Source organism: Oncorhynchus masou, chromosome 5 (assembly GCF_036934945.1).
Source record: "Oncorhynchus masou masou isolate Uvic2021 chromosome 5, UVic_Omas_1.1, whole genome shotgun sequence".
Lineage (NCBI taxonomy): Eukaryota > Metazoa > Chordata > Actinopteri > Salmoniformes > Salmonidae > Oncorhynchus > Oncorhynchus masou.
In genome coordinates this window covers 47,066,044-47,093,315 of record NC_088216.1, presented here as the reverse complement: position 1 = coordinate 47,093,315, position 27,272 = coordinate 47,066,044, and the positions used below count along the sequence as shown (strand labels likewise).

At 42.2% G+C, this 27,272-nt stretch overlaps 1 protein-coding gene across 2 annotated transcripts in view; it reads left to right on the top strand.

The window, feature by feature from the left end:
* LOC135539708 (peroxisome proliferator-activated receptor delta-like) overlaps positions 1–27,272 on the top strand; it is a 43,187-nt gene that overhangs the window by 8,818 nt on the left and 7,097 nt on the right. The window contains exons 2-5 of one of the 2 annotated variants that reach the window (XM_064965765.1): positions 13,727–14,178; positions 24,262–24,413; positions 25,727–25,865; positions 26,007–26,212. In XM_064965765.1, the coding sequence (XP_064821837.1) occupies positions 13,788–14,178; positions 24,262–24,413; positions 25,727–25,865; positions 26,007–26,212 (888 nt within the window). In that variant the 5' untranslated portion in view covers positions 13,727–13,787. Of the gene's footprint in view, positions 1–13,726; positions 14,179–24,261; positions 24,414–25,726; positions 25,866–26,006; positions 26,228–27,272 lie in introns of both variants that reach the window. The other variant, XM_064965764.1, reaches the window with a different exon arrangement.

Below are 27,272 nucleotides of genomic sequence, written 5' to 3'. Positions count from 1 at the left end.
TGTAGGTGTCCTGGAGGACAGGTAGGTTGCCCCCGGTGATGCGTTGTGCAGACCTCACTACCCTCTGGAGAGCCTTACGGTTGTGGGCGGAGCAGTTGCCGTACCAGGCGGTGATAGAGCCCGACAGGATGCTCTCGGTTGTGCATCTGTAGAAGTTTGAGTGCTTTTGGTGACAAGCCGAATTTCATCAGCCCCCTGAGGTTGAAGAGGCGCTGCTGCGCCTTCTTCACGATGCTGTCTGTGTGGGTGGACCAATTCAGTTTGTCTGTGATGTGTACGCCGAGGAACTTAAAAGTTCCTACCCTCTCCACTACTGTTCCATCGATGTGGATAGGGGGGTGTTCAGGGACATTCAGAGACTTGTCCCGAAGCCACTCCTTCTTTGTCTTGACTGTGTGCTTAGGGTCATTGTCTTCTTGGAAGGTGAACTTTGGTCCCAGTCTGAGGTCCTGAGCACTCTGGAGCAGGTTTTCATTAAGGATCTCTCTGTACTTTACTCCGTTCATTTTTCCCTCAATCCTGAGTAGTCTCCCAGTCCCTACCGCTGAAAAACATTCCCACAGCATGATGGTGCCATGTTTCCTCCAGATGTGGCACTTGGCATTCAGGCAAACAAGTTCAAGCGTGGTTTCATCAGACCAGAGAATCTTGTTTCTCATGGTCTTGTTTCTCATGTCATGTGCCTTTTACTGAGGAGTGGCTTCCATCTGGCCACTCTACCATAAAAGCCTGATTGGTGGAGTGTTGCAGAGTTGGTCGTCCTTCTGGAAGGTTCTCTCATCTCCACTGAAGAATTCTGGAGCTCTGTCGAGGTGACCACCAGGTTGTTGGTCACCTCCCTGACCGAGGTCTCTTTTCCCCCGATTGCTCAGTTTGGCAGGGCATCCAGCTCTAGGAAGAGTCTTGGTGGTTCCAAATTTCTTCAATTGAAGAATGATGGAGGCCACTGTATTCTTGGGCATCTTCAATGATGCAGAAATGTTTTGGTACCCTTCCCCAGATCTGTGCCTCGACACAATCCTGTCTTGGAGCTCTACAGCCAATTCCTTCAACCTCATGACTTGGTTTTGGCTCTGACATGCACTGTGAACTGTGGGACCTTATATAGACAGGTGAGTGTGCATTTCCAAATCAGGTCCAATCAATTGAATTTACCATACGTGGACTCAATTCAGAAACATCTCAAGGATGATCAATGGAAACAGGATGCAACTGAGCTCAATTTCGAGTCTCATAGCAAAGGGTCTGAATGGTATTATTCTGTTTTATTTTTAAATATGAAAACATTTCTATAATCCTGCTTTTGCTATGTCATTATGGGGTATTGTGTGTGTGGATTGATGAGGAAAAAATATAATTACAACCGTATTACAATAAGGCTGTAACGTAACAATGTGGAAAAAGTCAAGGGATCTTAATACTTTCCGAATGCACTGTATATACACAGGACTACAGTGTGACAATTTTACTTGCATATGCACATAACTAGTTTTCTGTGTGACCTGGAATTTTAATTTAAGTTCACTAGTGTGCCTAAAAAAATAAAGGATTCTAGCTTTAGAAATTGTGCTCCTAAATTTCATCGTGAAATTTCAACTTCAGTTCACAATTGGGGGACAAAAAGCAAACATTGTCCTCCTTATCTGATAGTGGGGTGGTAGATACCCAGTTTCCGTTATGGCTCAGTTCCGGTGCGCATATATATATATATATAATTTTTTTTTTTAGATATATATATATATATATATATATATATATATATTATATATATAATATTATTATATATATTATATATATAATATTATTATATATATTTATATATATATTATATATATCTAAAAAAAAAAAATTTTACTCACTCACTGGCCTGTTAATTGAGTACACCACCCCATTCATGAAAATTGATCACGTGACAGTGGTTTACTATATAAAGTAGGCAGACTGGCATTGAGGCACTCAGTTACTGTTCGATTGAAGGGCAAAACGAGGGACCTAAGTGACTTTGAGTATGGTATGATTGTCGGTGACCGGTGCTCCGGATTCAGTATCTCAGAAACAGCCGCCCTCCTGGGCTTTTCACACGCAACCGTGTCTAGGGTTTACAGAGAATGGTGCGACAAACAAAAAACATCCAGTTAGCGGCAGTCCTGTGGGCGAAAACAGCTAGTTTATGAGAGGTTGAATTGTCACGGATGGGCTATTGCAGCAGAGGGTTCCACTCCTCTCAGCTAAAGCGAGAAGAAGCAGCTCCAGTGGGCACGCGCTCACCAACACTGGACAATTGAGGCGTGGGAAAAAACTGTCTTTAGCATGACAATGAGGTCAGTTTACTTGAGTGTCCTGTGCAGTCCCCAGACCTCTACCCAGTAGAGCATCTTTGGGATGAGATGGAAGGGCTGTTCGCAGCATGACTCTACCACCGTCCAGTCTGCAGCAACTGTGTGACACCATCGCGGCAACATGGACCAACTTCCCTGTGGAATGTTTCCAACACCCTGTTCAGAAGGCAAAAGGGGCTAGTTGAGAACATGTTCTCACTTGCAACAGTGACCTGGCCAAGATAAAGCATAGCAATTCGACACATTCAACAACACAGAGATACACATGGAATAAACAAAACATAGTCAATAATACAGCAGAACAAAAGAAAACAGTCTATGTACAGTGAGTGCAAATGAGGTAAGATAAGGGAGTTTAGGCAATAAATAGGCCATGGTGGCGAAATAATTACAATATAGCAATTTAAACACTGGAAAGGTAGATGTGCAAGTAGAGATACTGGGGTGCAAAGGGGCAAGATAAATAAATAAATACTGTATGGGGATGAGGTAGGTAGATAGATGGGCTGTTTACAGATGGGCTATGTTCAGTGATCTGTGAGCTGCTCTGACAGCTGGTGCTTAAAGCTAGTGAGGGAGATGTGAGTCTCCAGCTTCAGAGATTTTTACAGTTCGTTCCAGTCATTGGCAGCAGAGAACTGGAAGGAAGGACGACCAAACGAGGAATTGGCTTTGGGGGTGACCAGTGAGATATACCTGCTGGAGCGCGTGCTACGAGTGGGTGCTGCTATGGTGACAGTGCGCTAAAATAAGGCGGGGCTCTACCTAGCAGAGTACACCTTTTTTTTTACACCTTTTTTACACCTTTATTTAACTTGGCAAGTCAGTTAAGAACTTTCAGCTGACTTACAAGCAATTACTTTGTTTTTATTGTTACAAATCAACTTGCAAGATATGCTAAATCTATATAGCCTGCTAACGTTAGCCCTTCCAGTAACCTATTTTGCATTAAATATAATATCAGTAAATGTTCAAACATTGAAGCCTTATTATAATCCACCCCCCAAAAATGTATTTTGTTTGAAGTAATAACTACTGATTCCATGCTATTTGTAAAAACAGCTGCGAGATGCCTTCCTTTTCTCTGCAACTAAAAAATGATTACTTATATTTTTAGCTGATAGGGGACTGGGTACATTGAAGCAACATACAACATTATCTCAATTTGATATGTTACACCGGCAAGTATAATAATATTTGCCAGGGCATATTAATTATAAATCCTATTATTACACATGGCGATGTAGGAAGCTTAAAGGTTAGCTAGCTTGCAGTATTTAGCCAACTTGCTAGCAAGGGAAGATCAGATGACTCTTATTTTGCATTTACATCAAAAAAAATTGTTTTGTTTTACCTTTATTTAACCAGGCAAGTCAGTTAAGAACAAATTCTTATCTTCAATGACGGCCTGGGAACAGTGGGTTAACTGCCTGTTCAGGGGCGGAATGACAGATTTGTACCTTGTCAGTTCGGGGGTTTGAACTCGCAACCTTCCGGTTACTAGTCCAACGCTCTAACCACTAGGCTACCCTGCTGCCCCAAATGAGAAGAACACAAGAGAACTTCTGTCACCCCCTTGTGAATTTTGTTATTTGTGAGTCTGGATCAGTGAGGTATCATGTTACCGAAAGATGGTCACGTTTTAGAGGAAAGTCCATCAGCTCACGCACGTGCATAGATCTACGCACGCTAAGTGTGTGTAAACTTAAAGCAGGATATAATGTCAGTGCTAGGGTCTGTCCGCATTGCTTCCAACTCTTTTGTTTTCAATACTTTACAATTGTGGCTTTGGGCTATATTTTTTCTTCAAATGTCATGTGTGGAGTAAGATTTAGGCTACACAATGTTTTCATTGTTTAGAAAACCAGGAGCTAGGCTGTGTTTTGCTGCCGAAGCATAGCATAAGGCCTAGTTGAAGTTGATGGGCTAGTATTTTGCAAGGAAGTTGCACAAATTTCTAGAACCTCAGTGTTTTGGGAGTACGAAGATGTATCTGTCTATATGGACTCTAAGCCTGGTTGATTCTTTCTTTCTTAAGCAAACACACCAAAAAAACTCAGTATCGGCTTCCTTCAGAGACGGATGACTTAAGCTTAAGTTTCCACTCCGGTGACTTTTCCCAAAGAAATCAAGAGCATTTAGACCCACAAACTGTCAAACTAGTTTTCAGATTTCCTTAGTATAAACATTTTTGAAAGTGATAATTTTGTCTCTTATGACAGAGTATCAATGTAAACCAGTCCATTCATACTTTGTATAACAGAAACCCATAACCTAGATTGCAAATTAACCCATGAATATAGAATGTGTAGACTTGACTGATGTATACCATTGTGGTGGCATTTATATCTTTAGGGTAAGAGACGCAAGTAAGAACTTGCCAAATTTAACCATCTAGGCCTATAGTAGGCTAATCCCCAACCATTCAAAGTCGCTGCCCATTTGAAATTCTTATAGTTGATGAAGAGCTCCATAGAGTCCACCTAGGGCATATTCCCCTCATTTTAAAATAATCCCTCTGGTCTTTCACAATGTGTGTTTATCACTGATCTGGGTCGGAGGTGAATGGTCGTCCCATTCAGTGGGCTTTAGTGGGCACAGAGGGAGGAGCACCAGTTCATCTGGTCTTTTTTCACTGGAGAAGTGGGAGGTGCATACAAGAGCTGGGTGGAGAGGAGAGGGGATGGGGGGGGGGAGAGGGCACTCATAGGATAGTTGGTTTTAGGGAACAAGACTAACTACGAGGCAATTTTGACCTTGATTGGCTCTATTGTTTAAAAGGCTGTTGCCAGCAGGTCCCAGTTATGTCTAATCCACTGGCTTCTTCTCCTCATCACCTGTCCTTCCTTTTCTTATGTCCTCTCCTTCATGATCACTGGTCTAAAATAACATAACAAAACATGATGATAAACTAAAGCCTAGGGCTTGTTTGAATACTTATGAAATGCATCCCTCCTTCCTGAGCTAATGATTGAACACAATTTCCTTCACCAATCTGGTCACATCAGATCATCAGTTACTGATTATAAGAAAGGAAGGATTCGCTGTCTTATGAAGGGAAGGTGACAAGGAACCTGTTTTAAAAGCATTGGGACACATCCATCTACTTCCCTCTCATCCTTCCTTCCCTCTCTCCTGTCAGTTTTTTGTCTCTTTTAAATCCAGTTTGTAGATTAACTATGACGCAGCCAGCCTCAATCATTCCTACCTAAGCTGCTCTTATTTAACACTGGGAAATGAATGCGCTCTTTGCTTTGTCTTAATCGCACCAAAGCTGGGGACTGTTGGGAAAGATTTTAGAAGTTTAGCATTATGAGCCACTGCCAAGGGCTCCGGGCGGTGTGGCTCGTCTAGTCAGTCATTGATTCATCGGAGAATGGGTTCTCTTTGATCTTGTCACTGTTATGTATCGGAGTTCAGCCAATGGGCTTTGTTTTGCTTAGTGTTCAGAAATTGAGATTTGATGACGTAACTAGTTTGAATGCAGAATGGGTTGTTTGACTCATGCACATGTATACTTGCAAAATACTGTTATTAGGAGAACTCGGACTTTGGAACGAAATGTTACCCATTCGTATCTCATATGTTTGCCTGACTACAATATTTTATTTTGATACGTTAATAAATACATTGTTAATTGTGGCATGTTTACCTGCCTACAATACCCAGTGTAGTGGGCATATATTGCAAGCCCATAGTAAGTCAATAAGGCTAAATGGCTAGCTAGCCACAATGAATTGTCAGCTAATCATTTACCTGGCATAACATTAGTTTAAGGTCGTTTTTGCCTGTTAAACTAGCTAGATTGTTATGATTCACACATAGCTAGCTGATAGTTATGAAGATCCAGATGACATGAAAAAAGCTGTATCGCCATTAGCCTGTCAGGCAGCAGATTGAGTGAATAGGCAGTAACGTTACAGGGCAGAGTTTGACTAAGGTTTCTCCCGACTCCCGCCCATCCACTAACATTTTTTTTTGACGGAGTGGATGCTAACAGTGGTGACTGTGTGATATCATTCATGATAACGTGAAGACCCCACAAGCGATGCCTACACAACGACATAAGCCTTCAGTGCTTCCTCTCACCTTCTGCCATCTAGCTGCTCGCCTCCTGGATCGAAATCCTTTTAGCTGTTGGTTCTGTGTATCGTCTGGATGTTTATTTGTAGCGTAGCTAGTACTAGGGCCGGGACAATATCAGTATCTCTATATACAGTGGGGAGAACAAGTATTTGATACAGTATTTTGCAGGTTTTCCTACTTACAAAGCATGTAGAGGTCTAATTTAAAAAAATCACAGGTGCACTTCAACTGTGAGAGATGGAATCTAAAACAAAAATCCAGAAAATCACATTGTATGATTTAAGTTATTAATTTGCATTTTATTGCATGACATAAGTATTTGATACATCAGAAAAGCAGAACTTAATATTTGGTACAGAAACCTTTTGTTTGCAATTACAGATCATAAGTTTCCTGTGGTTCTTGACCAGGTTTGCACACACTGCAGCAGGGATTTTGGCCCACTCCTCCATACAGACCTTCTCCAGATCCTTCAGGTTTTGGGGCTGTCGCTGAGCAATACGGACTTTCAGCTCCCTCCAAAGATCTTCTATTGGGTTCAGGTCTGGAGACTGGCTCGGCCACTCCAGGACCCTTGAGATGCTTCTTACGGGGCCACTCCTTGTGTTTTGGGTCGTTGTCATGCTGGAAGACCCAGCCACGACACATCTTCAATGCTCTTACTGAGGGAAGGAGTTTGTTGGCCAAGATCTCGAGGTACATGGCCCCATCCATCCTCCCCTCAATACGGTGCTGTCGTCCTGTCCCCTTTGCCGAAAAGCATCCCCAAAGAATGATTTTTTTCCCACCTCCATGCTTCACGGTTAGGATGGTGTTCTTGGGGTTGTACTCATCCTTCTTCCTCCAAACACGGTGAGTGGAGTTTAGACCAAAAAGCTCTATTTTTGTCTCATCAGACCACATGACCTTCTCCCATTCCTTCTCTGGATCATCCAGATGGTCATTGGCATACTTCAGATGGGCCTGGACATGCGCTGGCCTAAGCAGGGGGACCTTGCGTGCGCTGCAGGATTTTAATCCATGGCGGTGTAGTGTGTTACTAATGGTTTTCTTTGAGACTGTGGTCCCAGCTCTCTTCAGGTCATTGACCAGGTCCTGCCGTGTAGTTCTGGGCTGATCCCTCACCTTCCTCATGATCATTGATGCCCCACAAGGTGAGGTATTGCATGGAGCCCCAGACCGAGGGTGATTGACCGTCATCTTGAACTTCTTCCATTTTCTAATAATTGCGCCAACAGTTGTTGCCTTCTCACCAAGCTGCTTGCCTATTGTCCTGTCGCCTATCCCAGCCTAATGCAGGTCTACAATTTTATCCCTGATATCCTTACACAGCTCTTTGGTCTTTGCCATTGTGGAGAGGTTAGAGTTTTTGATTGAGTGTGTGGACAGGTGTCTTTTATACAGGTAACGAGTTCAAACAGGTGCAGTTAATACAGGTAATGAGTGGAGAACAGGAGGGCTTCTTAAAGAAAAACTAACAGGTCTGTGAGAGCTGGAATTCTTACTGGTTGGTAGGTAATCAAATACTTATGTCATGCAATAAAATGCTAATTTAATTACTTAAAAATCATACAATGTGATTTTCTGGATTTTTGTTTTAGATTCCATCTCTCACAGTTGAAGTGTACCTATGATAAAAAATTACAGACCTCTACATGCTTTGAAAGTAGGAAACACTGCCGATTTTGCAGGTTATCAAATACTTGTTCTCCCCACTGTATATATTATTCTTATTTTTTATGGCAAAAAGGAAAATACAAAGCAGACCGAACACTTTGATCGTTTTTAAATACCTGCTGTATGTAAAATATTGTGTGCTGTAGCTTGGAAAATAAATAAATGTGACTCTGGGTGGCATATTTGTTTCCAACATTAGGGCTGTTTTCCTAAGGAAGTTCTATCCTCTTTGTGTTTTGTTTCCTTGCCACGATACTAATAAGTATCGCGATACTGGTATCGTCCCAGCCCTATTTAGTACCTGGTTATGTTGTAGAGCTGGGTGACGTGGACAAAAATCCATATCACAATTAAAATAATCTGATTTAAAGACTTTAGCCATAAATTACTATAAATATTTTTTGGGGAGTTGCTAGAGCTGGGCGATTATGGACATGTAATATTGGGATATAGGTAAATATTTTGCTGAATAACAATAAATGCAGATTTTTATTTTTAATGCACTGTTATTTTACATTAGCAGCAGACAATTAATTTCCAGTGCCAAGTAAGACAACTGAGATGGTAGCCTATGATTAAAAAAGTAAGCTATTTCATATAACATATCCAGGGAATTGATATTTTGATGTGCAACCTGTCAAACTAGGATCTAGAGTTATAGGATCTAGAATTTCTTTTAGGCTTTTCAGAGAATTTGCAGACATCTTTGTGCATATTGGCCTACAGACTGGAAAGCAGCTGCAGTCATCCCCCTCTTCAAAGGGGGAGACACTCTAGACCCAAACTGCTACAGACCTATATCTATCCTACCCTGCCTTTCTAAGGTCTTTGAAAGCCAAATCAACGAACAGATTACTGACCATTTCAAATCCCACCATACCTTCTCTGCTATGCAATCTGGTTTCAGAGTCGGTCATGGGTGCACCTCAGCCACTCTCCAGGTCCTAAACGATATCTTAACCGCCATCGATAAGAAACAATACTGTGCAGCCGTATTCATTGACCTGGCCAAGGCTTTCAACTCTGTCAATCACCACATTCTCATCGGCAGACTGGACAGCCTTGGTTTCTCAAATGATTGCCTCGCCTGGTTCACCAACTACTTCTCTGACAGAGTTCAGTGTGTCAAATCGGAGGGTCTGTTGTCTGGGCCTCTGGCAGTCTCTATGGGGGTTTCACAGGGTTCAATTCTTGAACCGACTCTCTTCTCTGTATACATCAATGATGTCACTCTTGCTGCTGGTGAGTCTCGGATCCATCTCTACGCAGACGACACCATTCTGTATACTTCTGGCCCTTCGTTGGACATTGTGTTTTAACAACCCTCCAGGCGAGCTTCAATGCCATACAACTCTCCTTCCGTGGCCTCCAATTGCTCTTAAATACAAGTAAAACTAAATGCATGCTCTTCAACTGATCGCTGCCTGCCTTGCCCGCCTGTCCAACAACACTACTCTGGACGGCTCTAACTTAGAATATGTGGACAACTACACATACCTAGGTGTCTGGTTAGACTGTAAACTCTCCTTCCAGACTCACATCAAACATCTCCAATCCAAAGTTAAATCTAGAATTTGCTTCCTATTTCACAACAAAGCATCCTTCACTAATGCTGCCAAACATACCCTTGTAAAACTGACCATCCTACCAATCCTCGACTTCAACTATGTCATTTACAAAATGGCCTCCAACACTCGACTCAATAAATTGGATGCAGTCTATCACAGTGCCATCCGTTTTGTCACCAAAGCCCCATATACTATCCACCACTGCGACCTGACACTCTCTTTGGCTGGCCCTCGCTTCATACTCGTCGCCAAACCCACTGGCTCCAGGTCATCTACAAGACCCTACTAGGTAAAGTCCCCACTAATCTCAGCTCGCTGGTCACCATAGCAGCACCCACCTGTAGCACACGCTCCAGCAGGTTTTTCTCTGGTCACCCCTCTCCTTCCAGTTCTCTGCTGCCAATGACTGGAACAAACTACAAAAATCTCTGAAACTGGAAACGCTTATCTCCCTCACTAGCTTTAAGCACCAGCTGTCAGAGCAGCTCACAGATTACTGCACCTGTACATAGCCCATCTATAATTTAGCCCAAACAATTACCTCTTTCCCTACTGTATTTATTTATTTTGCTCCATTGCACCCCATTATTTATATTTCTACTTTGCACATTCTTCCACTGCAAATCAACCATTCCAGTGTTTTACTTGCTATAATGTATTTACTTCGCCACCATGGCCTTTTTTTTGCCTTTACCTCCCTTCTCACCTCATTTGCTCACATTGTATATAGACTTATTTTTCTACTGTATTATTGACTGTATGTTTTTACTCTGTGTAACTCTATGTGTCGAACTGCTTTGCTTTATCTTGGCCAGGTCGCAATTGTAAATGAGAACTTGTTCTCAACTTGCCTACCTGGTTAAATAAAGGTTAAATTAAAAAAATAGGCTATTGGTTGCCCGAACAGGCAAGTGAAATTTTGTCTTGGCAACATAATTTGCTTTCACTCTAGTGTTTCATTTGTACATGTGCATTGCGGGGCGCAACAAAAAAGAAGCCAAGCCAAGCATCACACAGTTCTTTTAGTTCTTCTAGTGGTTAGAGCGTTGGACTAGTAACCGGAAGGTTGTGAGTTCAAACCCCCGAGCTGACAAGGTACAAATCTGTCGTTCTGCCCCTGAACAGGCAGTTATCCCACTGTTCCCAGGCCGTCATTGAAAATAAGAATGTGTTCTTAACTTACTTGCCTGGTTAAATAAAGGTAAAATAAAAAATAAAATTAAAAATTAAACTCAATTGCGTTCCGTGCACACAAGCTCCCGTTAGGCCTACAGAAATAAATGCCTATAAAAAATACCTTGTGAACTGCGAGTGCCTTTTTAGAATTGGTTAGACTGGGCTATAACCCCCCCCCTAAACATACAGGTTCCACCCTGAAAATATGCAAAAACTTGATATAGACAGTGTATTTTCATCAGAATCATTAAGCATATGCCTACTCACCAAACGGATGTCGCTGTCGGAATGAATCACCATGCAGTATTCAATATGGAATTGTTCATCTATTTTGAGAATTACGACGAACAGGCAGAAAAAATAAAATCCAATATTTTGTATATAGAAAAAAAATATAACCTATTGTGGTTTGTAACCCTGAAAGAATGGTCTTTCAACTCGCAAAATTGAACCCCATTTCAAATGATTACTCTTGGATAATAACTGTTTGAGGCACGAAATGCGCATCACCTCTCGCTGGCAACTTTTTTTTTTTTCATTTGGAAAAATATATATTTTATTCTGTAAGTTTATTTATTTTAACTATAAAATAGGTGTCTGTTATGGCTAGAGAAATAAGAGCATCTGTCAAATTAACAAAACGAGGATATGCCATTGCACAGCCATTGGCTTCTACAAGCAAGTGCCACTGCTGAGGTTACTGCGTTTTTAAGATTGTGTTCCACGATATAATAGAACCAGTTGATATTATGCCTTCAATAAATTAATCTTAATTGGCGCTTGCTTTTTTATTTAGTGAATATACACAGTGTCCTGTTTATTTGGTACACCACCCCATTCAAGAAAATGGTTTGCTCCTACAGCAAGTGAGTCATATGGCTGGGGCTTGCAATATAAACCCGGAAGGCAGGCATTTGGTTACTGTTCGATTGAACGTTAGTGGGCCTAAGCAACTTTGAGCATGGTATGATCATCGGTTCCAGGTGCTCCAGATCCAGAATCTCAAAAACATCTGCCCTCTTGGGCTTTTCACACACAACATTGTCTATGGTTTACCAAGAATGGATGTTTTTATTTATCGCACCAGTCAGCGGCCGTCCTGTCGGCGAAAACAGCTCGCTGATGAGAAAGGTCGAAGGAGAATGGCAGGAATCGTGCAAGCTAACAGGCGAGCCACAAACAGACAAATAATGGTGCAGAATGGTATCTCGGAACGCAGAACTTGTTGATCCTTGTCACAGATTGTATTTGTATTTAACCTTTATTTAACTAGGCAACACAGTTAAGAACACATTCTTATTTACAATGACGGCCTACCGTGGAACAGTGGGTTTAACTGCCTTGTTCAGGGGCAGAATGACCAGATTTTTTTTTCTTGTCAGCTTGGGGATTTGATCCTGCAACCTTTCGGTTACTGGCCCAATGCTCTAACCACTAGGATACCTGCCGCCCCAGATGGGCTATTGCAGCAGACAACCACACCGGGTTCCACTCCTATCAGCTAAAAACAAGAAGCGGCTCCAGCGGGCACACGGTCACCAACACTTAACAATTGAGAAGTGGAAAAATATCACCTGGTTTTATGAATCCCGGTTTCTGTTGCGTCATGCTAATGGCAGAGTCAGGATTTGTTTAAGCATCACGAGTCCATGGACCCAGCCGGCCTGATACAGGCTGTTGGTGTGGGGAGTGTTCTCCTGGCAAACGTTAGGTCCCTTGATACCATCTGAAGCATCGGCCATTTCTGACACCTTGTAAAATCAATACCTCAGGCAGTTCTGGAGTGTGTATGTTGTACAAAGCGGAGGCGTTTTAAATTCCATGTCTTTAGGGTATTCTCTCTTCCCTCTTCTAAACGCACCAGACTGATAAACTTGGTGATCCCCAATGAAATCAGCCCTACAGTCTCTGTTCCCTTGAACCCGATTTCTACTTGGCAGACATGCACACACACAAACAGCCACCCGAGGCCAGTGGGGGAAAGTGCATGGCTGTTCAGCAGAAAGTGGGGAATGTGGGGAAAGGTCAGTGGCTCTGGCTGATCCTAAGAGCAGACCGTCCCTACACACACACACGCAGCATGCAGAGCGTCTTCAGCTCAGACAACACCAGACACTCAGACCTTGGGCTCTCCCTCCCAACAACAGGTGTCTAGAAGAAAAACAGCCTTGCCTGCCCCATGGCCCACACATGCTGTGACCTGGAGGCTAGCCTAGTCGTGTGTGTGTGTGTGTGTGTTTTTCTCATGCATACACCCACTCTCCTCCCTTTCTGGCACACAATGACGCAGAAGTTACACTGCGTGTGTGTCGGTGCATTATTTTATATTTTTTGCTTACTTCTCTATCCCCCCCCATTTTTTCCACTCCCTCTGTTAGTGGTTAGCTGGATCAATTACAGTTGTTTAGAGTTTAACAGCTGGTGCTCATCTGCAGCAGGCCAACTCCAGGCCCGCATCGGAGACCTCTAACCTGGCCCATATGCTGTGTGTCTATGGGGAGGCTCTTTCTGTCTTTCTGGTTTGGAGGTGCACTGGGTGAGGCTGTCTCAGCTGTGGAGGGTTCTGTTGAATGGGACCAGGTCAAAGCTTCTTATGACAAGTGTTTCCAGAAGAGACTGTGCCTGTTACACTTACATGGAAGCCTTTCATTATCTCTCCAGTTAAAACAACGTTGAGAAGTGTTTCATGGATCTAATTGGATGTCTCGATTTGTAAAAGGCATTCCGATTGAACGGTCACTGTATTCTGTGAGAACCGCTCCGATTGGTTGCAACACACCAATGTATCCTCCTGAACCACCACCAATTTGGAATAAATCATTCCTGTAACCAATCTGTAACAGATCTGTACTAACTGGCTGTTCCACTCCTCACTAACAGGGCGGGAATGGTGACACCATGATCGAGGGTGGCTGAGAGTCAGGGGAAGCCACACAGCGGCATGGAGGGCACCAGGGCCACCATCTTGGCGCCGGTCAGGAGCGATGACCCTCGGCGGGATCGGAAGCGGCGTGTCGGGGGTCCTGTAAGGAAGGGGGGTGTCTGCCAGAACAGGACAGCCTCCCCACATGGGGAGTGCACCTCGGACGGAGAGAAGGAGCCGGAGTCAGCCTTGAAGGAACTGAAACCAAACCCGCTGTCAAAGGGGCTGGGCAAATGGGATACTGAGGGGGAGCGAGGAGCGGAGGTGTCGCCTGAGGGGGAGGACGTCCTTTGCTCCTGGGAAATGGACTCTCAGGATCAGGAGAAAGAGGAGGGGAAACAGAAGGGGAGTAGTAACAGCCAGAGCACCTCCAATACGGATAGCCCTGCCCCCTCCAGCAGCTGCACAGGTGAGAGAGACGCTCACACTCGCACAACTGGAATCTCCACTGTGGACAGAATCATAACTTCGATAGCTTTGTACTAGTTGAAGATTATTAGTGAAATGTGTGTGCTACGTCTGTGTTGATCAGCCAGTGACAGGGCTGTTCTTTATAGTATGAACACACAGCATCACCTTTCACTCCTCACACAGTAAATTCCCTTTGACGTTTACTTTTAGACATGACTCCTATAACGAGTCCCCTCGTTAACTTGACTTAAAAAAACTATGTTCCAATTTAGAACTCAGTATTCTGATCTATATTGAACAAAAAATATAAACACAACAAAAATATAAACACAACATGTAAAGTGCTGGTCCCAAGCTGAAATAAAAGATCCTAGAAATATTCCATATGCACAAAAAGCTTATTTCTCTCAAATTTAGTGCACATGTTTGTTTACTTCCATGCAATAAAGACGACTCTAAAACATGCAGTTTTGTCACACAAATGTCTGAAGTTTTGAGGGAGCGTGCAATTGTAGTGCAACTGATGGTAGGAATGTCCACCGGAGCTGTTGCCAGAGAATTGAATGTTAATTTCTCTACCATAAGCCGCCTCCATTGTTGTTTTAGAGAATTTGTTAGTACGTCCAACCGGCCTTACAACCACAGACCACGTGTAACCACGCCAGCCCAAGACCTCCACATCCCGCTTCTTCACCTGCAGGATCGTCTGAGACAAGCACCCAGGCAGCTGATGAAACTGTGGGTTTGCACAAGCAAAGAATTTCTGCACGAACTGTCAGAAATTGTCTCAGGGAAGCCCATCTGCATGCTCGTCATCCTCACCAGGGTCTTGACCTGACTGCAGTTTGGTGTTGTAACTGACTTCAGTGGGAAAATGCTCACCTTTTTATGGCCACTGGCACGCCGAAGAAGTGTGCTCTTCATGGATCATTCTCGGTTTCAACTATACCGGGCAGACTGCGTGTATGGTGTCATGTGGGCGAGCGGTTTGCTGATGCCAACGTTGTGTACAGAGTGCCCCATGGTGCCAGTGCGGTTCTGGTATGGGCAGGCATACGCTATGTACGTCGACTAAAATTGCATTTTATCAATGGCAATTTGAATCCTGAGGCCCATTGTCATGTCATTCATCGTCCACAATCACCTCATGATTCACCATGTTAATGCTCAGCCCCATGTCGCAAGGATCTGTACACAATTCCTGGAAGCTGAAAATATACCAGTTCTTCTATGGTCTGCATACTCAGCAGACATGTCACACATTGAGCATGTTTGGGATGCTCTGGATCGAGCTATACGACAGTGTTCCAGTTCCTGCCAATATCCAGCAACTTTGCACAGTCATTCCACAGGCCACAATCAACAGCCTGATCACTGCATGAGGCAAATGGTGATCACACCAGATACTGACTTGTTTTCTGATCCACACCCCTACTTTCTTTAAAAAAAGGTTATCCGTGGCCAATTCCCAGTCATGTGAAATCCATAGATTAGGGCCTAATTTATTTATTTAAAATGACGGATTTCCTTATATGAACTGTAACTCAGTAAAATCTTTGAAATTGTTGCATGTTGTGTTTATTTTTGTTCAGTGTAGCACTGTTCTGATTGAAAACTTAGTGCCTATGGGGGCAATCAATACAGTTACGTATTGGGATATTATTTTTGACGATATAGCAATATAATTTTTGGTCTAGTTTGCTGTACCTGCACAAACTCCAGTATTTTTCATAGTTTATTTTCTACATTTAAAAAAAAATAGGGAGCCAATTTGTGTTCAGCACCTATTTCCATGACTAATGGCGGTCTCTTGTCCCGCTGCAGCATACATGAGAAATATGTTTGGAACATAAAATAGCAATAAAATCACTATCAAATCGCATTTAAAATCTTGGGATGCATATCGTATCGGCACGTAATTATCATGACAACGGGGATTTTTCTGTCATTAAAAACCCTAAAAATACAAAGTCTGTAAACCAAATATAAAGTATGTAGAAAGGATAATATATACATATATATTTATTTATTTATTATATTTGTATTATATTTATTATTATAATCTGAGAACCAACCATCACCAAAATAAGAGTCAGGGGAATTGGAAAAATTGGCACTTGGTCAAGCTGCTCCCACAACAGCTCAATAGGGTTGGGATCTGGTGACTGTGCTGGCCACTCCATTATAGACAGAATACCAGCTGACTGCTTCTTTCCTAAATAGTTATTGCATAGTTTGGAGCTGTGCTTTTTGTCATCGTCCTTTTGTAGGATGGAAATTGTAGTGATAGCCTTCCTATCGCTCCATTCCAAACACTTCTCAAGGTCCCTTTTACCCTGTACAAATCTCCCTTTATCACCACCAAAGCACCCCCAGACCATAACATTGACTCCACCATGCTTTACATATTTTCATTTTTTTTGTGGTTCACGAATGTTCTTCTGATGCGAACACCTCAAACTTAGTTTTGTCTGTCCATAACACTTTTTTCCAATCTTCCTTGGTCCAGTGTCTTCTTTTTCCCATCTTAATCATTGCTTTTTGTTGGCCAGTCTGAGATGTGGCTTTTTCTTTGCAACTCTGCCTAGAAGGCCAGAGAATCCCGGAGTCGCCTCTTCACTGTTGACATTGAGACTGGTGTTTTGTGGGTACTATTTAATGAAGCTGCCAGTTGAGCACTTGTGAGGCTTCTGTTTCTCAAACTAGACACTCTAATTTACTTGTCCTCTTGCTCAGTTGTGCCCCAGGGCCTCCCACTCTTTCTATTCTGGTTAGAGGCATTTTGTGCTGTTCTGTGAAGGGAGTAGTACACAGCGTTGTACGAGGTCTTCAGTTTCTGTCAATTTCTCGCATTGAATATCCTTCGTTTCTCAGAACAAGAATAGACTGAGTTTCAGAAGAAAGTCTTTGTTTCTGGCCATTGTGAGCCTGTAATCAAACTCACAAATTACAATGCTCCAGTTACTCAACTAGTCTATGGAAGGCCAGTTTTATTGCTTCTTTAATCAGAACAACAGTTTTCAGCTGTGCTAACATAATTGCAAAAGGGTTTTCTAATGACCAATTAGTCTTTTAAAATGATAAAACTTGGATTTGCTAACACAACGTGCCATTGGAACACAGGAGTGATGGTTGCTGATAATGGGCCTCTATGCCTATGTAGATATTCCATAGAAAATCTGCTGTTTCCAGCTCCAATAGTCGTTTATAACATAAACAATGTCTTCACTGTATTTCTGATCAATTTGATGTTATTTTAATGGACAAAACATTTGCTTTTCTTTCAAAAACAAGGACATTTCTAAGTGACCCCAAACTTGTCAACGGTAGTGTACAAACACAATCCATGTCTCAATATTCTCAAGGCTTAAGCTCCTCCTTTAACCGGTCTCCTCCCCTTCATCTACACTGATTTGACATCAATAAGGGATCATAACTTTCACCCGGTCAGTCTGTCATGGAAAGAGCATAATGATTTGTATACTCAGTGTATATGTACTAGAGGTCGACCGATTATGATTTTTCAATGCCGATACCGATTATTGGAAGACCAATAAAGACGATACCGATTAATCAGACGATTTTTATTTTAAAATTATTTTATTTATTTGTAATATTACAAATAAATTACAACAATACTGAATGAACACTTATTTTAACTTAATATAATACATCAATCAAATCAATTTAGCCTCAAGTAAATAATGAAACATGTTCAATTTGGTTTAAATAATGCAAAAACAAAGTAAAAGTGCAATATGTGCTATGAAAGCTAACGTTTCAGTTCTTGCTCAGAACATAAGAACATATGAAAGCTGGTTGTTCCTTTCAACATGAGTCTTCGATATTCCCAGGTAAGAAGTTTTAGGTTGTAGTTAGTTATTATAGGACTATTTCCCTCTATACCATTTGTATTTCATTAACCTTTTGACAATTGGATGTTCTTATAGGCACTTTAATATTGCCAGTGTAACAGTATAGCTTTCGTCCCTCTCCTCGCTCCTCCCTGGGCTCGAACCAGCAACACAACGACAACAGCCACCATCGAAGCAGCGTTACCCATGCAGAGCAAGGGGAACAACTACTAGAACGCTCAGAGTGAGTGATGTTTGAAACTGTTAGCGCGTGCTAACTAGCTAGCCATTTCACTTCGGTTACACCAGCCTCATCACGGAAGTCATAAACAGCGCAATGCTTGATGCACAACGAAGAGCTGCTGGCAAAACGCACGAAAGTGCTGTTTGAATGAATGTTTACGCGCCTGCTTCTGCCTACCACCGTTCAGTCAGATACTTAGATACTTGTATGCTCAGTCAGATTATATGCAACGCAGGACACGCTAGATAATATCTAGTAATATCATCAACCATGTGTAGTTAACTAGTGATTATGATTAATTTGTTTTTTATAAGATAAGTTTAATGCTAGCTAGCAATTTACCTTGGCTTACTGCATTCGCTTAACAGGCAGTCTCCTTGTGGAGTGCAACGAGAGAGAGGCAGGTCATTATTGCGTTGGACTAGTTAACTGTAAGGTTGCAAGATTGAATCCCCTGTGCTGACAAGGTGAAAATCTGTCGTTCTGCACCTGAACGAGGCAATTATTAACCCACTGTTCCTAGGCCGTCATTGAAAATAAGAATGTGTTCTTAACTGACTTGCCTAGTTAAATAAAGGTATAAAATATATTTTTTTTATTTATTTTTAAGTCGGCACATCGGTGTCCAAAAATAACGATTTACGATTGTTATGAACTTGAAATCGGCCATAATTAACCGGCCATTCCGATTTAATCGGTCGACCTCGAAGTACATAGCTACCTCAATTACCTCTTATGCCTGCACATCAACTCGGTACTGGTACTCCCTGTATATAGCATGTTATTACCTGATACTCCCTGTATATAGCCATGTTATTTTTACTCATTATTGTTATTAGTTATTCACTGTGTATGTATTCCTCATGTCAATATTATAATTTTTTAAATTCTTTATCTCTAACTCTGCGTTGTTGGAAAATTACTTGGTAGTAAGCATTTCACTGTTCGTTTACACCTGTTTGTGAAGCATGTGGAAAATGAGATTTGATTTTGATCTAGAACTTGCTGTGCTGATTTAAAACGGTGTGCTGATCTAGAAGTCAATGTTGCAATCTAGAACTGTTTTGACTGTACAGTCGGCCTTTACCTCCATTTTGTCTGTGTTTATACTCTGAGAGACAAATGGTGCTCAGTAGCCTGTCATTGTTTTACAGCAAAAAGACTTAGGAGCAGAATCCGAATTAAGAATTTACGCCTTTCCTACACACGCTTTTCCTATGTACTTCTCAGTATTTGGTATTCAGACTTCTCTTATTCAGTCACTTAACATGCTTTGCAGGCGATGTTCCCTTGTGCGCACTGAATCAATTCAACAGATTAACAATGTATCTTAAGCTGTCCCTTTTCAATACGGTGTACCTTTTTTTTTATTAGAATTTTGTTGACAGTCTACAATACATCGAACGGTTTCAGAAAATAGGGATCAATTAAAGACTGCCATCTATCCATCGTTGTTTCTGTTTCAGCACCAACTAGTAGATTTAAAAATACTCTTGTAGATTATTTTCGGTACATTTTAGGTTTAGGAAAGTAAGTATGAATTAAAAAAACAGGTTTGGAGAGCCTTTACGGTCAAAATATATTGACAAATAAAAACTAGTGGTTTGATTCATCCTGAAAGTTGTCATAGCCATGAAATATTGGATGGTAGGGGGGGAAATGGTACAATAGGGATTGAACTATAGTTCTATAAATCTACCCTAATTCTCTCTGATCATGGAACTGTATGACAACGGGTCCAGTCGTCGTGAATCGTCCCCCGAGTTTAGTCTCCTATGTGTGGTCTGGGTTCCATAATGATTAAAATAGGCTACATGTCCCAACGTTATTGCACAACGTTAGCCTAATATGATCCACTAAAGCTTGTGACACTCAGGAACAACTTACAGACTTGACACAGGAAAGGTCAACGGAATGATCCAAAATATAAACTGTACATTTTTAAACAACTAACACCAAAGTGACGGTTTATAAATGTATGTGGGTATTACTGACGGTGGCTCCTGACAGTGGCAAATATTGAACATGATTAGAAATTTAAGTAAAACTGAGACAAGTCCACAACACAGGCTATAATTGAACCATTCTAAAGCGCATGAATCAACTCTGCTGTTTTATTCCCCACAGAAACCTAATAGCTTGGGTGTCCAAATGTCTTCCTCGTAAATGAGGACATACAATTATTATTCGGAATAACGGCACAGCTGTTTATAGCCCATTTCTCTGTGGAAAAGGGTCCGTAATGCATGTCATTTGAATGATTTTTCAGTTTGCTGGTTTCATATTTGTCTCCAGGGATCATAAGGAAAAATAGTCTAAAACGATTGCTATGTGCACTTACAATCCCCTTCTCGAAATGGACTACTCGTTTACCTAGCTCTTATCAATAGCTCTTCTCCATTTAGAAATTACTCTGCATGGAGAATGCTGTTATTTATATCGGGGACAAATACATGCTTTTTCCACTTTGAACCGACAGGTTCCCTCGACCATATTCATAGTCTCCTTGTGCATAAAGGTGGTGGAATTAAGTCAAGGTCAGAATACAGCTTATCCGTAGACACACCTCCGCCACACCTTCATTTCTCAGATCTCCACCCCAAACAGAATAGCGGGTGAATAGCATGCTATTCTCATTCTTAAGTTCGGGGTTAGAATACGTTTAAAGAGATGTGTATAAAAAGGGAATTATGTTCTTTTTTAGCACGCTTAACTCAGGTTGGAATCGGGGTCCATTATACTTCATCTGAGTAAGGCCTATGGAGGACAACCTACAGTGCGACGGGCTGACGTGACCATGCTTGTAAAGAGAGCGCTTTATTTGACTATTACATTGCAAAAATGAATTGTCCATTGAGATTGTGGTGAGAAGAAGTCACTTTGCTGGGTCATGATGAAATCCTCACAGGAGGTCCAAAGACTGCAACAATGCCTTCTCACGTAACACACTTGATCTATTTTTGAAGCGTCATGGAGCTACTCAGAAAAGACTCCCCAGTGTTAAAATCTGGTTTCCCTTGACACAGATTTGAGCTGGGCGGACATGTTTCATACCCAGCTGTGATGGCTCAAACAGGGTTTGAAAAATAACAAATCAAACTTTATTTAAACGTTTTGTATCACAATATGCTTTACAATACTCCTTCACAACCTTGACTTAGCCTACCTTATAAACAAACAGTCGGCAAGTAGCCTTAACTTAATCTGCAGGAATAGTTCGCCAACAAACGTTTTTTAGAATGGCCAGCCATGTGTCCTTGTGAGGGGCCACTGACTTCTCCTCCAGATACAGATACCCTTTTGATACGGAGAGCTGTTTGTTTTTGTTTAACGGCCGAGAGATTGTTATCTCTAATCCACAATCCACATATACGCACACATGCGCACTTAACCACACATATCCTCAGTACATGGAGCAGTTTAGTGTGTCCCGGTATAGGGCTCTGAGTTGGTGTTTTTAACGTTGAGCTGCTGTCCCTCTGAGCCATCATACCAACCACTGTCAGACCAGCCAGCTACTGTACCCACTTTCCTCCACCAGTGGCCCCTGAGTTTGGGAAACTCTGGTCCAGAAATTCTTTACTTTACTCTTCTTTATAGGATACGTTTCTATTTCCTACATTCCGGTCAGATTTGGCCTCCTCTCCCAGCTCTGCCAACCTACATGTTCATCTCGGGCCAGTAAAGCTATGCTTGTGTTTGCCTTGGCAGGTGGGAGATGGCGAATTCGCAAAAGAACCGGAGTGTGGATAGGCTGTGGTCTAGTACGGAGGTCAGACCAGTTGAGCTCTTTCGGTTAAGGTTTTTTTTCTGTAAACATTGAGAATGAGTCTGACTACACTCTGCTCTATTAGGCTTTTTGGTTTCTCAAGATCAATGTGTATTACACACTGTACCTGGGCTTCAGGTAAACCGTATCGCTGCAGACAAGCAACATCTAGTGTTAACCTCGAAACGGCAACAGGCTCTGTCACACCACGGCAACAGGCTCTGTCACTGACTATAATAACACTCTTCTCAGGTGGTGAGCAACAGGCAACCATCATTCTTAAAGCTGCAATCAGCAGTATAGAAACAATAACAAAGTGGTTTACCCACCCCTGTTTCGGTGAAAAGCTGAAGGATGGGGCTGGTAAAATGTAACCACTTTCAAATTCATAGACCGAGCTATGGATGCAATGACTGACCCTCCATGATATCAAAATGATAGTTTTAACCATGTTTTGTGGCTATACAGTACTTATTTACATTTACCTTGTTTACAAACTTTGGCGTAAAACAAACTTATATTTTGGGTTCTGATGGTATGACAGTTCGTGAGGCATTCATTAATAATGTTCTTTGGGAATCAATAGAGAGTGAGAGGTGTGTGTGTGTGTGCATGTGGTTTAAAAAAATGTATGTCGCAACTGCTGATGGCTCCTTTAAATGATGACCATGGGGGGGAAAAACACCAGAGATGGAAAACCACACCAGAGCTACACAGTGTGTGTCCTGCATGTGACTTTTGGAGAGGAAAAAACAACCTCAAAGGCGGCAATCAGGGGCTTCATGTTTAATGCTGTTAAGCAGAATCTAGGTTATACAAATAGAAAAGCAAGTTGACTGAATTCCCCTGTCATTAAAACCCTCTTTTTGGACTGACTGTCACGCATGCGCACTATGGCTCATTCTTTGCATCCTCTGTCCTCGCCTCCTCCTAAGCCGTTTTGGAGAAAATCCAAGGTACCTCCCTTCTGATCTTCTCCTCCAATGGGTTTTGGGAAGGAGTCAAGGAGAGATGTGAGGAATGATGAATTGAGGAAAAAGCCTCAGAGGAAAGTGGTCATGGAGGAGGCATGGCATGGAGCACCACCCATGCTGGTCTTGGTCAGTCTGCTCTTGCGGTGTTACTTCTCCTCGTGATAAATTCCTCAGGCGCCTAGGCCTCTCCTCCCACACAGAGGAACTCAGAGCCCCTGTCTCTCCTGTTGTGTGGCCCAACGTCGCCCAACCTGCCTGCCCCGACTGTGCTGGGTTTCCCATGCTTTCATCTTGGCCTAGCAGCGCAGCCCTCAGGTTTTTATCCTAGAATTAGAACGGATAGAATAGAACACCTGTAACATGGTTGTAACATGGTTCTAACATGGTTACATTGAGGTGTATTGTCCGTCCTACCTACTCTAGTTCTGTAACAGAGTGGATAGAACAGAACGCACTCGGTTCCAGTTTCTGAAATGGAACGTGGCCTTAAAACGGAATGTCCCTCCTTGCCATTCTACTTCTAAATAGGGTGTTGCGACATCCCCCTTGAAACAGAACAGATGCAACAGAACTCATGGTTAGAACATAATAAAACTTGCATGGTTCTATATTCTGAAATGGAACGTAACTTGAGATCTGATTGTCCCTCCTAGCCAGTGTAATTCCATGGGGTCTCCGAACCATTAGCATTCTTGGCATACCTCCTGGGCTCCACTGGGAGAACTCTTTGGCAGGCAGCAGCAGAGATCAAACCCCAGGGAGGAACTGGCTGGAACACACCAGCAGATTCCTGACACACTCGCACATATAGAAACATGGACATGAGCACACACAGCTCACATTGCACATATACATAACATCTTGAGGTGGCGTTGGTAAATTGACACAGCCCAGTCATACCCAGAGCCAAATAAATACTATACAGACTGTCCAGACTGGTGTCACCAACAATAACTTTTTAGTTTGTAGTCTTGACTCGAGTCTCGTCCTTGTCTTACGTTCAGCTCTGTACGGTCATTCCAGTATTACAGAGAAATTCATTCAATGCTTTCATATTACACACGTTTAATGTGGATTGTGAAATATGAGTAATTGGACCTTTTCACTAGTCCAAAATATAATACCAAGACATTTTATATGAGGAGATGTTCCTTGTCTGGTCATGTGATCAGGACAAACTCCGGTCCCTAGTTAAACTCAGAAAGGACCATGTAATAACAGAACCTCTCTCCGTCTCCAGATCTGTCCCAGACGTCGTCTCCATCGCTGTCGGACCAGCTCTTCCTGGGTCGAGAGGAAGGGACGGGGGCCGGGATCAACGTGGAATGTCGGATCTGTGGAGACAAAGCCTCGGGGTTCCACTACGGAGTACACGCCTGTGAAGGCTGCAAGGTGAGGAAGCCATGAGGGAAGGCATGAGGACATCCCAGGAGACTCCCAGGGTGTCAGTGTTTTGGAGTCGCCCACTGCATAATTCATAAATCTGACCTTTGCACTTTTCCAATCAAATCTGCTGCTCTTTATATCTAATCATTTAAAAATGTCTATCTAATACAGTGCCTTGCGAAAGTATTCGGCCCCCTTGAACTTTGCGACCTTTTGCCACATTTCAGGCTTCAAACATAAAGATATAAAACTGTATTTTTTTGTGAAGAATCAACAACAAGTGGGACACAATCATGAAGTGGAACGACATTTATTGGATATTTCAAACTTTTTTAACAAATCAAAAACTGAAAAATTGGGCGTGCAAAATTATTCAGCCCCCTTAAGTTAATACTTTGTAGCGCCACCTTTTGCTGCGATTACAGCTGTAAGTCGCTTGGGGTATGTCTCTATCAGTTTTGCACATTGAGAGACTGAAATTTTTTCCTATTCCTCCTTGCAAAACAGCTCGAGCTCAGTGAGGTTGGATGGAGAGCATTTGTGAACAGCAGTTTTCAGTTCTTTCCACAGATTCTCGATTGGATTCAGGTCTGGACTTTGACTTGGCCATTCAAACACCTGGATATGTTTATTTTTGAACCATTCCATTGTAGATTTTGCTTTATGTTTTGGATCATTGTCTTGTGGGAAGACAAATCTCTGTCCCAGTATTTTGCAGACTCCATCAGGTTTTCTTCCAGAATGGTCCTGTATTTGGCTCCATCCATCTTCCCTGTCCCTGCTGAAGAAAAGCAGGCCCAAACCATGATGCTGCCACCACCATGTTTGACAGTGGGTATGGTGTGTTCAGGGTGTTGAGCTGTGTTGCTTTTACGCCAAACATAACGTTTTGCATTGTTGCCAAAAAGTTCAATGTGTGCAGGTGCATTTATACGGAGACTTGATTACACACAGGTGGGTTGTATTTATCATCATTAGTCATTTAGGTCAACATTGGATCATTCAGAGATCCTCACTGAACTTCTGGAGAGAGTTTGCTGCACTGAAAGTAAAGGGGCTGAATAATTTTGCACAGCCAATTTTTCAGTTTTTGATTTGTTAAAAAAGTTTGAAATATCCAATAAATGTCGTTCCACTTCATGATTGTGTCCCACTTGTTGTTGATTCTTCACAAAAAAATACAGTTTTATATCTTTATGTTTGAAGCCTGAAATGTGGCAAAAGGTCGCAAAGTTCAAGGGGGCCGAATACTTTCGCATGGCACTGTATACATTTTAGCTTTTTTATTTTATTCAGCCTTTGCTTACTCTTTCTCTCAGGGCTTTTTCCGCCGGACCATCCGTATGAAGCTGGAGTACGAGCGCTGTGAGCGCAGCTGTAAGATCCAGAAGAAGAGCAGGAACAAGTGCCAGTACTGCCGCTTCCAGAAGTGCCTGCTGCTGGGCATGTCCCACGACGGTGAGACACACACACACACACACACACCGATCACCTTTCCGTTCCCTCATTTTCACTTTAGACAAAGTTAAGGATGTGTACCCTGTGAGCATACCCAATTTATGGATGTACACTGATAGGGGTTTTCCTGGTTGTTCCCAGCGATCCGGTACGGCCGCATGCCGGAGGCGGAGAAGAGGAAGCTGGTGGCGGGCCTTCTGGCGGGAGATACGGCCCCGACCACCAACCCCAACGGCTCGGACCTCAAATCCCTGGCCAAGCGGGTCAACAACGCCTACCTGAAGAACCTCAACATGACCAAGAAGAAAGCTCGCAGCATCCTCACCGGCAAGAATAGCTCCAGCCCGGTAGCGTATCCATATGTAAATGAAATATAATACTTTAACACCAGCTCAGTACTGTATCCATATGTAAAAATGATACATATAATGCATTAACACCAGGTCAGCTCAATACAATATACATATGTCAATATTATGCATACAGTCCCTTCATAAAGTATTCACACCCCTTGACTTATTCAACATTTTGTTGTCACAGCCTGAAATCAAAATGGATTAAATCTTCCTTTTTTCTCACCGATCAACACACCCCATAATGGCAAAGTGATTTTAGGAATGTTTTTAGGAATGTTTGCAAATGTTTTGAAAATTTAAATACAGAAATATCTAATTTAAGTAAGTATTCACACCTCTGAGGCACTGCATGTTAGAATCACATTTGGCAGTGATTACAGCTGTGAGTCTTTCTGGGTAAGTTGCTAAGAGCTTTGCATGCCTGGATTGTACATTTTTTGCCCATTTGATTATTTTCAAATTTCTTCAAGCTCTGTCAAATTGGTTGGTGGTTATTGCTGGACAACCATTTTCAGGTCTTGACATATATTTCATGCAGATGTAAGTCCAAACGGACACTCGGGAACATTCACTGTCTTCTTGGTAAGCGACTCTAGTGTAGATGCGGCCTTGTGTTTTTAGGTTATTGTCCTGCTGAAAGGTGAATTCATCTCCCAGTGTCTGGTGGAAAGCAGACTGGTCCATTCTGGGTCTGTTTTATCCAGACCTTAACGGTTATAAGCATACTGGTACTCTGTAATGTGTTGTGTTTGTGGCAAATCCAATACAACACTTTGTATTCAGGACAAAATGTAAATTGCTTTGCCACATTTTAAGTATTACTTTAGTGCCTTGTTGCAAACAGGATGCATGTTTTGGAATATCGTCTTTAAAAAATAAAAAAAAGCAAAAGGGATACCTAGTCAGTTTCACAACTGAATGCATTCAACCAAAATGTGTCTTCCGCATTTAACCCATCAGAGGGGTGCGGGGGGGCTTCTTTAATCAACGTCTGTTATTGGCCATTAAACTCTGTTTTAAAGTCACATTTGGCTTCATGGTGGCATCCCTG